Source organism: Astyanax mexicanus, chromosome 7 (genome assembly GCF_023375975.1).
Source record: "Astyanax mexicanus isolate ESR-SI-001 chromosome 7, AstMex3_surface, whole genome shotgun sequence".
NCBI classification, from domain to species: Eukaryota; Metazoa; Chordata; class Actinopteri; order Characiformes; family Acestrorhamphidae; genus Astyanax; species Astyanax mexicanus.
The window spans coordinates 54955067-54971415 of record NC_064414.1 but is presented as its reverse complement, the minus strand read 5'-3'; the positions used below and the strand labels follow the sequence as shown (position 1 = coordinate 54971415).

At 38.7% G+C, this 16349-nt stretch overlaps 1 protein-coding gene across 2 annotated transcripts; it reads right to left on the bottom strand.

The window, feature by feature from the left end:
- Positions 1 to 1164: 1164 nt before the first annotated feature.
- Positions 1165 to 15042, bottom strand: ccdc149b (coiled-coil domain containing 149b). Of its 2 annotated transcripts, XM_022685953.2 has the most exons (13): positions 14874 to 15042; positions 12166 to 12327; positions 10637 to 10675; positions 10413 to 10520; positions 9200 to 9316; positions 8829 to 9001; positions 7346 to 7418; positions 6926 to 7010; positions 6679 to 6826; positions 5701 to 5777; positions 4667 to 4699; positions 4430 to 4516; positions 1165 to 3047 (listed from the first exon to the last, which is right to left on the bottom strand). In XM_022685953.2, exons 1-13 carry the CDS (start codon positions 14922 to 14924, stop codon positions 2413 to 2415), a joined length of 1788 nt encoding a protein of 595 aa, XP_022541674.2. In that variant the 5' UTR covers positions 14925 to 15042; the 3' UTR covers positions 1165 to 2412. The 2 variants fall into 2 exon arrangements, with proteins under 2 accessions (XP_022541674.2, XP_022541675.2); XM_022685954.2 differs by lacking the exon at positions 4667 to 4699.
- Positions 15043 to 16349: the final 1307 nt, after the last annotated feature.

Here is a 16349-nt window from a genome sequence, read left to right as displayed (position 1 = left end):
TCCAGCCTGAGCGTGAGATTAAAACAAACGAGGAGCTCTTCATGCATGCATTAATTTCTCTTTTTAACACTTCTACCTTTCTCTCGGAGTGTTGCGTTCAGCATTGCGAGTGTCGTACAAGTTTCACACCTTAATTCTTATCAGTAATCAGCAGCTCTCTTCCTGGCTGCACCTCAGAGGTGTTTCGGTCTGACTGCTGTACTGATTTAATCTGACGCTCAGCAGAACACCGTTCCTCCTCACGCTTAACCCAGCCTCGTTTCAGCAGCAACCAGCCAAATTCTCTCTATAATATCCTGTTTATCCTGTTTATTATTGAGATTAATGTTTTTAATAACATTTTACTTAATTGGAATATAATTTATAACATCAGATTTATTATTTTTCATTATTGTGTTTTAATAGTCTTGATTGAATAAAGTGCAATATTTAGTTTACATTTCTAGGATTATTACATTTTGAGAAATAATTACAATATTAATGTTGTTATATAAAGTGGTTATTTTTTGATAAGACAGAAGCTATAATAAACTAATAAACTATGGAGTGTATATTATCATTTTAGTATTTATAGCCTCAGTATATAAAAATATTTTGATCACACTTCAAAAAATAGCTACCATCAATCTTGTCAAAATATCTAATATGTCCCAATTGTATTGTAAAAATAAATATTTTATTTACATACTTTTTTTTATAATTTGACCAGTCAAAGTGCTTTATACCCATTATAAGCAAATAATACAGAAAAAACACATGCTATCTGCTAATAGAATAACAAATACAAACACCAAAGCAACAATTCATAGAAATATAAAAATTCATTTTATAATATCATCATTTTAACAATCTCACAATGATTAAATATTTGGAGTAGATTTAATATTTAAGCTCATTTCACAATTTTAATATTTTTTTTATGTTTCAGTAATGATTATTTATTTATTCTTACATTTGGATAAATAGGCAGTGTATATTTATATTCTCAAATTCTTTAGTTTGGAAAAACATTTAGGACCCTATTTTAGCACCATGCAGTTTGAATGTCTTTGCTATTGAAACTATGAGAAAAGTACACCTTGTGCAGCTCAAAAGGCATGTTTCAATTTTCTTAATTCAATTTAAAATACAATTAAAACAGTGATTAAAAAATTAACCTCAACATCAGCATGAATTCATTTTATTGAGCGTTTATTTAGATGATTATCAGTGAGGACTGTTAGCAGCGTGTGCTGGTGAGTAGTTTAATGTGTGTGAGTAAGTGAGTGGGGAACAGAATGAAGCTCACTAAATGTTATTATTGTTTTATTATTGTGTAGTTCAGAGATGTGCTGATCATAAAGAATCGCTCTGCTGTGTAAAAATTGCTCCTTCATCTGAATGCAGAAGTTGCTGCAGCCGAGCTCCAGTAATCAGCAGTGCTGTGGAAGGGTCTCACATGGAGCTCTGTGCAGCAGTACACAGCAGAACGTCCACAAATGTTAGCTGAGCTCCTGTTAGCTGTGCTGAAGCTCAGTAAAGATGGTTGATGGAGTCTGAAAACCGGCGAGCGCATGTTAAACAGTGTAGGAGAAAATATAACCATAACACTGATATTCAGAGACTGATGTGACGATGCAGACACTGTGAAAAAGGTCTATACGTACTCTAAATGGTCTTTCCCTATATAGTGTACAAGATCAATTTCAGCCTCTGAGTTTTCCCATTATCTGATTACCCAAGTCCATGTAGACCAGGTGTCGGCAATAGGCAGATGTGGCCTGCAAGCATGAAACATCTGGCCCGTGAGGTTGTTTGAACTATAATGAAAAAAAAAAATAAATAAAATGTTTCTCTGGTGAGCTTTTGTTTACATGCCTCCCCTGTCTCTCTCTGTCGCGCTTGGTGTGACTTTAGTTTCCGCCTGTTTTAGTTTTTTTTCATTTTTTGGGCTCCCTATCTCCTTATAAGGGCTTTTTTTCCCGGCTGTGTCCCAATTCACTAGCCGGGGCAGCAGTAGTGTATTGGACCGCGACCCTGACAACACGGGTTTGATCCTGCGTGAGGGGCGTTGTGTTTATTTATTTATTTATTTTTTCCTTTCTTCTTAGGAAAGAAAAGTTTACCTGCTTTGAGATCAACTGTTCTGCAATTGGGTTCAACAACCCTCTGGGCTGGAGAGTTACTAGTCTGTAGCACTCCATCCTATTACATGCCTTGTAATTGCTTAAAAAATATCTGGCCCGTTCTCAAACTTAACTGCTGATGCTTAACTGATGTAGACGGATTGATCAGATTATTGATAAACGGATTTCTGATATTTTTCAGTAATCAAATATTGACGTGCATGTAAAAACACTCACTGTTAGCCACATTAGCATTTAGCATTTCTGAATGTTGCAAGTTGTCCTTTAACAGTTCTACAGGCTTCTACTACGCCTGTTCTGCAGCTTGTGGTTCTGGAAGCTGGAGGTTCTGGTCCGTTTCTTGCTCTGCCGGGCTCTCTGCTCTCTGTTCTGCTGAAGGTTCAGACAGTACTGTGTAATCCTCACAGTCCGGTTCTTCTGAGACCTTAACCGGGCTCTCCGTCTGACCCTGAATATCAGGATCAGGATCTGGATCAGAACACAGGACCTCAGCACTGTCTGGCTCAGCTGCCTCTGCTGGACTTTCCACAGCAGCCTGAGACGGTTCTGAGTTCTGGTTTTCAGAGTTAGCCGGGTCCAGATCATTCAGGTCATCCTGATCATCCAGGTGTTCCAGGTCCAGAGTCTGTGGCTGGTATTGGTCTGGTACTCTGATGTCCACTGGGTCAGCAGTCGTCTCGTCTAGTTCTGAGCATGTCGGGTAGTTGTGCTGGCTGCTCGGGTCACTGCTGGTGCCGGTACCGGTGCTGGGGGGCGTGGTCTGTGTTGGGAAGCTGGGTGCTGCCGGTTCTGTGGTACTGGAGTAAGTGGTGCCGTGGTGCTGATGCTGCAGGAAAGCTTCGGTTGGGTCAGGGTGACCCGGTTCTGCAGATAGAGCCGTGTCCTCTGTCACCTCCTCACCGGTCACAATCTCCTCATCTCCTGTTACACACACACACACGCACACACACACACATCCGTCACAGCACTGCAGAAAATGGCTCTTTTGCCAGCTATATGTTCATACTGGTTATATTAATATACCTATATTAAATTACAGTGCTGTGAAAAAGTATTTCCCCTTTTTTAATTGTACTTACATTTTAATACCAGACAAAGATAAACGGAGTAAATATAAAAAGCCGTTTCTAAATGATCATTTAATTTACCAAGGGAAAAGCTCCAAACTAGCCTAAACCTAATAACTATTTTGTGCCTCCCTTGGTTGGCGTTTAAAAAAAAAAAGTTTTCATTGATTTTGCCATTCAGACTTGGACCTGCTGGTGTGCTTCGGATCATTGTCCTGCTGCAGAACCCAAGTAAGCCTCGGCTTAAGGTCACGAACAGATCGCCAGAAATTCTCCTTCTATTACAGGTCCTTCTGTTGTCCAGGTCCTGATGCAGCAAAACAGCCCCAGATCATCACACTACCAATACCATGTTTTACTCCGTTCAGTATAATGTATTTTTTCCTCAAATAATGTGTTAGTTTTGCACCAGATGTAACGGGAATCACACACCTTTAAAAAAGCTCCACTTTTGTCTCATCAGTCCACAGAATATTTAGTTCTGGAGATCATCAAGATGTTTATATGGTAAATGTGAGACGGGTGGTTGTGTTGGTTTTGGTCAGCAGTGTTTTTTATCTCTTTCTTATTATTGAATCATTAACTCTGATCTTAACTGAGGTGATTGAGATCCTGCAGTTCTTTAAATGTTGTTCTGGGTTCTTTTGGGATCTCCTGGATGAGTTCTTCATGCCCTTTTGGAGTAATTACAGTCGGCCGGTCACTCCTGGGAAGGTTCACCAGTGTTCCATGTTTTCTCTATTAGTGAATAATAGTGAATCACTGCGGTTCTCTGGAGTCCCAATGCTTTAGAAATGACTTTATAACTTTTTCCAGACTGATAGATGATCAATGACTTTGTTTTCTCATCTGTTGTTGAGTTTCTTCAGATTGGGACATAATGTGCTTCTTTTTGAGATCTTTTATCTGCTTCATGTTGTCAGACAGATTCTATTTAAGCGATTTCTTGATACAGGTCTGGCAGTAATCAGGCATTTTTTTTATCTTTGTCTGATATTAAAGTTTGTTTGATAATCTGAAAAAGTGTGTATGACCATAAAGCAAACAAACAAAATCTATAAGGGGCAAATACATTTTCAGGACACTGTATATGCACTACAGATTCATACTGGATTAAAATCCCTCCAGAATTGTTACTGTAAGTCACTGTAATAATAATTAATTAATATATTATGTACAGATCTAAACTAGATTAATAACATACCATGTATAACAACTAATAATAATATGACTCACCTACAGACGCCTGTCTCAGTGGTACTGGATGCTCAATAGACGGCTGGATTTGCTGCTGTTCACTCAGAATAATCACATCCCTCCCTCCTGTAAATCAATAAATCAATCAATCAACACACCAACGACTGTGATAACATATTAGGTAAATATGTAAGTGTACAATTAAAAATGTAGGTTTTCTGATGATTAAATGACGTATGAAGAAAAGAAAATTAAATACAAATAGTATAATCATACTCCCTAATCCCACAGAGACGTTGTAGGTAATGCCTTCATTCAGATTCGATTAGACAGAAAAGAAAAGAGAGAGAAAACAGACAGAGGAAGCACGAAGAAGCTGTTAATTTCAGTAATAGAAGAGAGTTAGTTAATCAGTTTACTAAAGCTGCAAAATATAAGACAGCAGGAAAATCCAAAACCCAGCAATTATTCAACATTTACCGTCAAAATCCATCACAGTCCTTAATAGTCTAATAAGACAATTTCTATCTATAAATATGTCATTCATAAGCTGTTTAAGTGTGTAAGGCAGGTGAGAGAGGCATGTGTAAGGCAGGTTGTGAGAGTCAGGGAATGCAAGAGTCAGACGAGTGAGAGTCAAGGCTGTGAATGTCAGGTATGAGAGTCAGGTGTGGGAGGTTGTAAGTTGAGTTAGTGATTCAGGGTTGTAAGAGACTAGGTTGTATCGGGGGGGCAAATCGGAAATGTGCATGGCAGGGACGTGTGAGGCAGAGGCGTGCGAGGCAGGGACATGTGAGGCAGAGGCATGCGAGGTAGGGACGTGCGAGGCAGGGACGTGCGAGGCAGGGACGTGCGAGGCAGGGACGTGCGAGGCAGGGACGTGCGAGGCAGGGACGTGTGAGGCAGGGATGTGTGAGGCAGGGATGTGTGAGGCAGAGGTGTGCAAGGCAGGGACGTGTGAGGCAGAGGCGTGCGAGACAGGGACGTTTGAGGCAGAGGCGTGCGAGGGAGGGACGTGTGAGGCAGAGGAGTGCGAGGCAGGGACGTGTGAGGCAGAGGTGTGCAAGGCAGGGACGTGTGAGGAAGAGGCATGCGAGGCAGGGACGTGCGAGGCAGGGACGTGCGAGGCAGGGACGTGCGAGGCAGGGACGTGCGAGGCAGGGACGTGCGAGGCAGAGACGTGCAAGGAAGGAAGTGTGAGGCAAGTGTATCACAGGAGAGCTAAGGTGTAAAAGTGCAGTGCATAAGAAGCATAAAGAGCCACTGAAGCAGGAGACGTTCAGTGCTGGTGGTGGTGGTGAGGTATTTACCTGGCAGACTCCACAGCCCAGAACCTTCCAGAGCTTTCAGCTTCCCCTCCAGCTCCGCTACTCTATTACCCAGAATCCTGTTCCAACAAACCAGGAATACACAATTAACAGATCTGGGGTGCGTTTCCCAAAACGTTCTTAAAGCTTAGAAACACCCTGCACTTAAGAACATTCTTAAAATTATCATTTCCCAAAAACCTTCATAAGCCATTAAACAAAGCTGAACTTTTTGAATTTTTGCACCAGGAGTGGCATAAGGTCACCCAAAAGCAGTGTGTAAGACTGGTGGAGAGCATGCCGAGACAAATTAAAGCTGTGATTAAAAATCTGGGTTATTCTGCCAATTATTGATGCTGAACTCTTCCTTAGATAGGTAAATAATTATGTAATATATAACTTGTTTTTTTGCATTATTTGAGGTTGGAAACAAACACTGCAACTTTTTTTTCGTTAATTTGACCATTTTTTTATTTTCTGTAAATAAATGCTCTAAATGAAAATATTTTTATTTGGAATTTGGGAGAAATGTAGTCAGTAGTTTATAGAATAAAACAACAATGTTCATTTTACTCAAACATAAACCTATATACCACACGCGCCGTTCTTAAAGTCGTCTGTAAATCTCTATGATCATTTGTTATTGGGAAACACACCCCAGTTTTTTTGCTCTACTGCTTAGTGGAGGCAATTTCACTTGTTTACTGACTCACCTTTTTAAAACACACATGTGCAATGACTGTCTTTGCTTGAAATATGAATGTAAATCAAGATAAACTTATTTTATACCCTTGATTTCAAAAGAAACAATGAATGAATGGGGTGTCCCAAAAAAGACTTTTGTGCATATAGCATATTTTCAGTATGGTAAGCTGTTTTTAACATCACCTGATATTGTAAGTAATGAGTAATATCTCTTTAATAATGTATTGTTCATCTCTCTCCACTTTAGCTCGTACGGTGGTGAGGTCAGGGACTCACTTGTTGGTCTGCCGCTGGTGCTGAATGACCATGTTCTTCTCGTGGATGGTCTCCAGCAGGGCTGTGGCCAGAGACTTCAGGTCAGTGATGGACTGTGGAGTGACCGGGAGGCTGCAGCCGTTCTCCTCAGACAGCAGGAGCTCTTGAACTGCATTTTTAAAACAGAAATATAATGTTTAAATTTCAACACAGATGTTCCTGAGTTCCTGTTTGTCTCAGTAATGAAGTACAGTATATGATATTTGACCTTGTTTGGCGGAGAGCACTCCCGTTAGCGCGCTGCTGTTAGCTTTACCATAAACTTTACAGTTCTTCTTACTCTCCAGCGCACTCTGCAGAGGAACAGACGGAGAACATGCATTATAAATCTGCTCTGTTACTAATAACCTGCATTATCTGATCAGCACACAGTCGCTGCAGCCTATAGCCCTGATTTATGATGTCCATTAGTGCGTGTAGATATTTATACAGCTAACGCTAAATAAACAATCAGACAGTCAGCGGAATGCTGTTCAGAAATAACAGCTGCATTCTGTCTCACATCGATCTCTGCAGAGTCAGTAAAAACAGAAAACTCACGGGTTTAATACTAAATTAAGGACATGGACAGAGCTGTGTACATGTTTATGTGTTGATTTATATTTGATTTAAGCCTCTTAACACTCACCTTATACTTCATTAAATTAGTTTTGAGAAGATTCACTTCTTCCTGAAGCTGCACGAAGCGTTCATGGAGATATCTAAAAAAACAAAACAACAAAAATAATATGTGCATTAAACATTTAAACAATTAAAATAAAAACATTTGATTTAGTTTTAAGATTTAAGTTTTTATTATTTTACTACTTCTATCATTATTACTTATTTATTCACTGTTTATTATAATTTTATTTAACTGCCTTAAGCTTCTTCACAAATGCTTTTATGTTTAAATTTTATTGCCTTTGGTTTATTTTAAGTTATATCCACCTTAACTGAATTTTAACTGGTTTTCTGTTGCCACTCTCATTTTCTGATTTTACTTTTTTTTTTTTTTTTCTTACATATTTTTAAGCGCTTTCACCTTTATTTCTTTCATTTCCTTTAAGCTATAAATTCTTAGCTGCATGGAAAATTAGGGTTACCCTCAATATACAGTACCAGTTGTTAGAAACTCGGCCTTCAGGAATCAGGAGTCTGGAGACGGCTTCAGAAATGACTTGAGTTTATTCTCGTGCAGACAGAAAATCTACACGGGCACAGCTTAGTTGGTTGTTGCTCCCTCTGTGTATGTCTGGCTAGTCCATCTGACTTGTCTGTCTGACTGTTACTGTCTGACTAACTGTCTTACTAACTAAGACTAAGACTTTACATACAGTAGAAACTGCTTTGAACACAGCAGGGGAGAAAGGGTAAGGGTTTATGGAGGAGTGTGTGGGGGGTGTCATCATTGGGGGTGTCTCTATCAACTTATGTTAAACAAAGGAGAGATATGTGAGAGATAAGGGTGAGGGACAAAAGGTAAGGAGTATATAGGGGAATATGGGGGTTAGGGAGTGAGACAGTTTAAAACCTAAGGAAAGCACAATTTGTAATTGACAAACTCATTGTTAAAACTTGATAAAAGTACAATTTTTTGTTGACAGAATCTCTCACAGTCAAAGGTTTGAACACTTTCTTCTGTCTTTATTTAACTTTTTTCTACATTGTAAATTAATATTAAAATACATAAAAACAATTAAAAAACAAGCTGGGGATGAGCTGGAGCTTCAAAGCGTGAAGAAAAAGCAGCAGCTATTGTTCAGCACCTCCAAAAAACTCTTCAAGACGCTGAGAAAACTATTCCAGGTGACTCTCCCTCATGAAGATACTGAGATTAAAATCTCACCAAGAGTCTGCAGATCTGAACTCAAAGATACATCTGATACTTAGAAGAATCTAAAGTAGAAAACAGATTCTGGTTTATTATTAAAAATAATTCTGCATGTGTTCCTGTAGAGCTTTAATATAGTCTTCAATATAAAATTTTCAATGTAAAACAAATCGTAAAAATAAAGAAAACACACTGGATGAGAAATAAAAAGTGTCTTAAAATTTGACTGGTAACTTATACACTATATTGTTGAGTAAATAAGAATTAAGCATAGTTTTTGCATATCTGCATCACTCACCTGTTCTCCATACACAGAGCGTCCACATCCAGGATGCGGTTGTCATGGCAGCCGAGGATGTGGTTGATTTCGAGGTTGAGGCGCTGAGCTTTCTCCTGGTAGACCTTCCTCTCCGCCCGGACGTCCTGCAGCTCATCCGTCACCGCCTTCAGACTGTGCTCCAGCTCCTCGTTCTACAACACAGTTCACAGTCTCAACTCAGTACCTGTGATTTATACTGTACACTATATGGGCAAAAGTATTGGGACACCTGCTCGCTCACTGTTTTCTCTGAAATTAAGAGTATTAAAAAGGGTTTATGCTGCTTTTTGTTGGAGTAACTGTCTCCACTGTACAGATTTTGGATAATTTCTGTAAGGGATCTGACCCACCTGTTCTCTGGCTCTCTCCAGCTGCTGGACGAGGTCCTCCCTCTCGTGAGCTGGAAAGTGTCGGACCCCGACCTCTTCATCACCGAGACGCTGTTTGGCGATGGTCATCCTCAGCAGCTGTAGGGGTGAGATCAGGACACGCCATTACATTCTGGTGGATTTAGGGCGTTTTAAAGCAGATTAAAAGGTCAGTAATCCTCACTGTCACCACACATTTAGCTACACACTAGACTACAGACACACTGCTAACCAGGCTACAGACACACTAGACTACAGACACACTGCTAACCAGGCTACAGACACACTAGAGTACAGACACACTGCTAAACAGGCTACAGACAAACCAAGCTACAGAACAGACACACCAGACTACAGACACACTATTAACCAGGCTACAGACAAACTGCTAACCAGGCTACAGATAAACAGCTACCAAGGCTACAGACACACCAGACTACAGACACACCAGGCTACAGACACACTGCTAACCAGACTGCAGACAAACCAAGCTACAGAACAGACACACCAGACTACAGACACACTATTATCCAGGCTACAGACAAACTGCTAACCAGGCTACAGATAAACAGCTACCAAGGCTACAGACACACCAGGCTACAGACACACCAGGCTACAGACACACCAGGCTACAGACACACCAGGCTACAGACACACCAGGCTACAGGCACATCAGGATACAGGCACACTGCTAACCAAGCTACAGAAACACCAGTCTACAGACACACTGCTAACCAGGCTGCAGACAAACCAAGCTACAGAACAGACACACCAGGCTACAGACACACCAGGCTACAGACACACCAGGCTACAGACACACCAGACTACAGACACACCAGACTACAGACACACTGCTAACCAGGCTACAGACACACCAGGCTACAGACACATCAGGCTATAGACACATCAGGCTATAGACACACCAGACTACAGCCACACCATGCTACAGGCAAACCAAGCTACAGACACACTGCTAACCAGGCTACATTTGCTTTATATGAAAGTGTGTAATTTAATGTATACATACAATCCACCAAAAGTCAGTACACCTCTCACATTTCTGGAAATATATATATATTTTTATGGGACTTCAGTAAACAGCCTGTATATCAGTATATAAATACATATAATAAAATGTCTCGAGAATATGAGGTGTGTACTCTCTTTTGATGGATACTGTATATTAATTGAATACCTTGTTGTCCCCATGGACCTCCGCCAGTCTCTGATTCAGCTCCTTCACCTCGTCCCCCAGCTTCCTGTTCTTCTCCTGAGCATCTCTCAGCAGCTGGGCCAGATTCACCTGTTCAGAACACAGAGTCAACTCTGTTACTGATTTAGAGACGGACTGAAAAGACATAAATGGAAAACCTGAGCTTTCATTTGAATGTTCATTAAACACAGCAGTGCAATACCAACCTGATTCCTTTTTTCTGGAGGCAGAGTCGGGTCACCATCCTGGAAATAAAAGAATCAGTGAATCAGAGAATCAAAGTATCAGTGAATCAGTGAATCAGTGCATTACTTTTATGAGGTGCTTTTAATTTAGCACAGTATTTTAGTAAACACTCGTTAGTGCTGTATTGAATATACCAGATCTGAATATGTGTATCATCCCCTGATGAATAAAATGCTTTACGTCAAAGGGACGGTTCCTAAGAGACAGAACTGTCTGTATAGAAAGTGTTTAATTCATGTGGAAATGAACTCACACCTTTGAATAGAGCCAATTCAATGCAGCTCTATATGAATGAGCATTTATTTTTTGAAATATGCTTATAAATAAATGCTTATAAATAATTTTATAAACAAACATAAAGGAATCAAATAGACCTAAACTGAAAAAAATAATAGAACAATGACAGAAATCAAATCAAATGAAATCCGTGTTGTTGGGTAGTACTCTCTGTCCACTGACATAAAATACAAACTGTGTAGTAAACTAAAAATTAAAAACAAAACTGAAGTAGGCCTGTCACCATAGCATTTTTTGTGGACAATATATCATTCCAGAAACTATTGTAATAAAACTATTGCAATATTATTATTTCAAGACCATTTAACTTCACTGAATTAATGATTATAGTACAACATAACAAAGCAATTATACCCTTTTAAATACAACAAATTTTAAACAGTTATAGTTTGTAAAATGCATACTCTTTTCTTTACCTTCTGTAGTTCACACTGTGCATATAGATTTGCTGTTATTGAAGCATTGATCATTTGGCATGACTGCCTCAAATACTGCTCTCTGTTATGTATGTGAACAAACATTTAAATAAACACAATAGATGATATCACGATTATCAAATATTATTGAGATCATGTCCATTTATTTGTACGATAACTCAATAATGTAATTATTGTGTCAGGCCTAATCTGAAGATACTTGTTTTTCATTGGACAGGGATCATAGATAAAAGTATCCAAAATATATATAATCATATAAGAATATAATATAATATTATATAAAATAATATAAAAACATATACAGAAATACAATTTTATATAGAGTATATATATATATATTGAAAAAAAGGGAATAGTAATACCGTAGTTTAAAATCTGACCACTAGATAGCAATGTTGTGCTTTGGCTTCAGATACCACTGTTTTTCTAATAAACTATTCTTTTTAATTATTGGTTACTATATTACTATAACTATGTTTTTTCTTTTGCATTTATTTTATTTTTACACCTTTGTATTTGTATTTTTTTTGTATTTTCACATGCCTTGCCTAATTTAGATGTTATGCATATGGTAGTGTGTTTTGTGTTTTTGTCATGAAACTATTTTAAAAAATGTATTTAAAAATGCAATATACTGCTTTGATAACAGCATTGCAGTATATTGCACTATACTGTATTGTAATACATAATAATGTATATGAAAAATATATGTAAAATCTAAAATTATATATAACAATATAAAAAAATATACTCACTATGAGTTCTCTGTATTTCTTCTTCAGGCCCTGATGACGTTCTCGCAGCTGATTGGCCATCAGTTTAAACTGGTCACGTTCCTGCTGGCAAGTGTCCAGCTCTTTAGACAGAATCAGCAGCGCTTCCTTCTTACTCTCCAGCTTCCTCTTACACACCAGGAACTGAACACAGGAAGAAAACACACCATAAAATAAATATAGGAAGGAAACACTCCAGGAACTGAACATAGGAAGAAAGCACACCATGAAATAAATACAGGGAGGAAACACACCAGGAACTGAACACAAGGAGGAAACACAGCCAGGAACTGAACACAGGAAGAAAACACTTCAGGAAATTAATACACAAAGAAAACACTTCAGGAAATGAACACAGGGAGGAAACACACTAGGAACTAAACACAGGGAGCAAACACACCAGCAACTGAACACATAAAGAAAACACAGCCAGGAATTGAACACAGGGAGAAAACACAGCCAGGAACTGAACACAGGGAGAAAACACAGCCAGGAACTAAACACAGGGAGAAAACACACCAGGAACTAAACACAGGGAGAAAACACACCAGCAACTGAACACATGAAGAAAACACATCCAGGAACTGAACACAGGGAGGAAACTCACTAGTAACTGAACACAGGAATAAAAAACAGCCAGGAACTAAACAGAGGAAGAAAACACACCAGGAACTAAAAACAGAGAGGAAACACACCAGGAACTGAACACAGGAAGGAAACACAGCCAGGAACTGAACACAGGAAGAAAACACTTCAGGAAATGAATACACGAAGAAAACACTTCAGGAAATGAACACAGGGAGGAAACACACTAGGAACTAAACACAGGGAGCAAACACACCAGCAACTGAACACATAAAGAAAACACAGCCAGGAATTGAACACAGGGAGAAAACACAGCCAGGAACTGAACACAGGGAGAAAACACAGCCAGGAACTAAACACAGGGAGAAAACACACCAGGAACTAAACACAGGGAGAAAACACACCAGCAACTGAACACATGAAGAAAACACATCCAGGAACTGAACACAGGGAGGAAACTCACTAGTAACTGAACACAGGAAGGAAACACAGCCAAGAACTGAACACAGGGAGGAAACAAAGCCAGGAACTGAACACAGGAAGAAAGCACAGCCAGTACCTGAACACAGGAAAAAAACACTTCAGGAACTAAACACAGTGAGGAAACACAGCCAGGAACTAAACACAGGAAGAAAACACACCAGGAACTAAAAACAGAGAGGAAACACACCAGGAACTGAACACAGGAAGGAAACACAGCCAAGAACTGAACACAGGGAGGAAACAAAGCCAGGAACTGAACGCAGGAAGAAAGCACAGCCAGGACCTGAACACAGGAAAAAAACACTTCAGGAACTAAACACAGTGAGGAAACACAGCCAGGAACTAAACACAGGAAGAAAACACAGCCAGGAACTGCAGGATGAAAACACTTCAGGAACTGAACACAGGGAGGAATCACACTAAGAACTAAACACATGGAGCAAACACACCAGGATCTGAACACATAGAGAAAACACACTAGGAACTGAAAACAGGGAATAAACACACCACGAAATGAACACAGGGAGTAAACACTCCAGGAACTGAACACAGGAAAAATTATTTGAGTAATCGAGAATCACTCATAAATGTAATATTTTGATGTTTTTTTACAATATTGGCCAGCCCTAATATCGGCACCGATATCGGCAGATACATATATACATATTGGATATCGGCATCGGCCAAGAAATCCAACATCGGTGCATGCCTACTATATTCTTTATTTCAGTATTTTCAATAACCCCCAATAACTTTAAATCAGAAGAATTATGAAATGATCAGTAGACCAAAACTTACATGCTAATTTTGCTCATATAAATATTTTTTCGAGTTTTCATGCAACATTCAATATAAAGATATTAATCATTATTGTGATAGGAAATGGGCTATGATCTACTACTACTGCTACAGTACAATATTACTACTACTGTATTACTACTACTAGAAGCTATTCTTAACCCACCACTAATGGAGATATCTCTATAATCCTCTGATTTAACACTGTATTACACTCATTCTTCCACAGCCCTTATTTGTCATCAGATAATGTATGACCAGAGTTGGAATTTTTGGTCTTTTTTAATCAGAATTATATTGTATTAATTGTAATTCGTGGAACCAATTTCATTTAATTATCAATAATCGTATAATAGCCAAATCATTAGGATGGGGCTTCCTAACCTTGATATCTTTAGAATGGGGGGATTCCTCAGCTATTCTCAACCCACAAGTGATGCAGAGATGTGTATAATCTTATGATTTAACACAGAATATATAGTGCAATATACATGAGAACATTCCCACCTTCATCAGTCACAATTTAGGATGCAGATGCTGGTTAAAGAACTAGTGAGGACTGGGTTCTAGGTTTTAGCTTAGGTTCTATAACCCTGTAAATATCTAATCTGATCATATTTACATGTATTTATCGATATGTATTTATTGATCAGACTGTCATTTAGAGAGATACATATCTATATATATATGTTGACAGATATAGATAAATATATATATATATATATATATATAGATAATCTCCCTGCTGGTGGGAGCAGGTGGATCAGTAGTAAGCCAGTCCAGAAGCTTATCTGGCCAGAACGCGCCGGTTCGGTTCGACTCACCTCGTTGACCAGGCCCTGCCAGTCGCTCTCGGTTCTGCGGGACGGATTCATGTCGATTAATCGATCCGATCATTTATTTATAGGCAGAAGATCCTCGCAGTGTCCGCAGCAGCAGCTTCAGGAGCATCTTCAGCTAGAGCTCGAGAGCAGGTGACACATTGTTCATCGCCAGAATCATCGCCATGGATTTACTACTCCCACCTATATTCCGGCAGGCCCCGCCCTCCTGGCTTGTGATTGGCCAACGCGTTCTCCCGCCTCCTGTAATCGCATTGGCTGGTAGGTTGTAGTAGAGCATGTTCTGCTCTGGGATTGGTTACTTGCTTTGGTTTCCTCAGTTTCCTCCCCATAAGCAGGACGGATGCTTCTGCTAACCAATCGGATAAAACGTGGGCGTGGCTTACGGAATACAGGTGTGAGTACAGAATGTCCATCAAAAGCATCACTTCCTGTTGTCACGAGCTCCCTGTGTGTGAGTCAGAGGGGGTTGAGGGACTGAATACAGTAATAATAAAATATTAAAGCTTCCATATTAAGCATTACTGCTTTATTTATTTAAGTCATAATTTGGCCTAAATTTTTACACATCCACTTTCCATCCTTAAAATGTAAACCTTAAAATTAAACTTGATTTGTTCCTTTATAATATTAATAATGATATTTTATTCATACAGTGCCTTTCTTTGCTGAAAGCTCACAAGAATAAACAGGAGGACAAAACAAGATTAAAGCAGATAAAAACAACCTGCAAAATGGAAACATTAGCGTATAATAACATTAAATGTAAGAAAAATAGAAGAAGCTAAAAGAAGAAGGAGAGTTGTGGAACGAATAGAGAGAAAAATAAAATAACAGTACAATAAAATAAGGAACTTTAAAGGAGAACTCCAGTGTGCGTCTCTCTTTGTATAATGTGTCCAAATGATAAAAAAAAATTGAGTATCCTGCTTGCTGCAAGTAAAAAGATAATCACTCAGAAATGGTTCTCTACTAAGCCTCCTCAAATTCAAGAGTGGTATGATGTTGTTTATGAATTTTTTAAATGGAAAAATGTACTTATTTATTAATAATTCAAATTGACAAATTTAATCGGATCTGGTCTAATTGGCTAATTTATATAAGAACCCAACGTCCATATTTCCTATGGATCCTGTGATCTCTGACTTGGATCTTTTCTTTTCTCCTCTTTGTATTGAAGAAATGTCACTGCTTTTATTGTAAATCGTAAATTTGCCTTTAAAATAAATAAGTAAATAGATAATAATAAAAAAAAATGGTGATTTACATTCTGGAGAAGTCATAAATTAGACCCTTAAATTATAAAGGGAATAATCTCTCAATAGTGTATTTAACATAAAACAAAAATTGTTTTACCATTGTTATTTTATTTTTTATAACATGTCTGAGATGGATGGTCATCGTGAGCAGAATGAAAGTTTTTGTTGTATCTGATTTTCTTTAATTCTTTGAAAAATT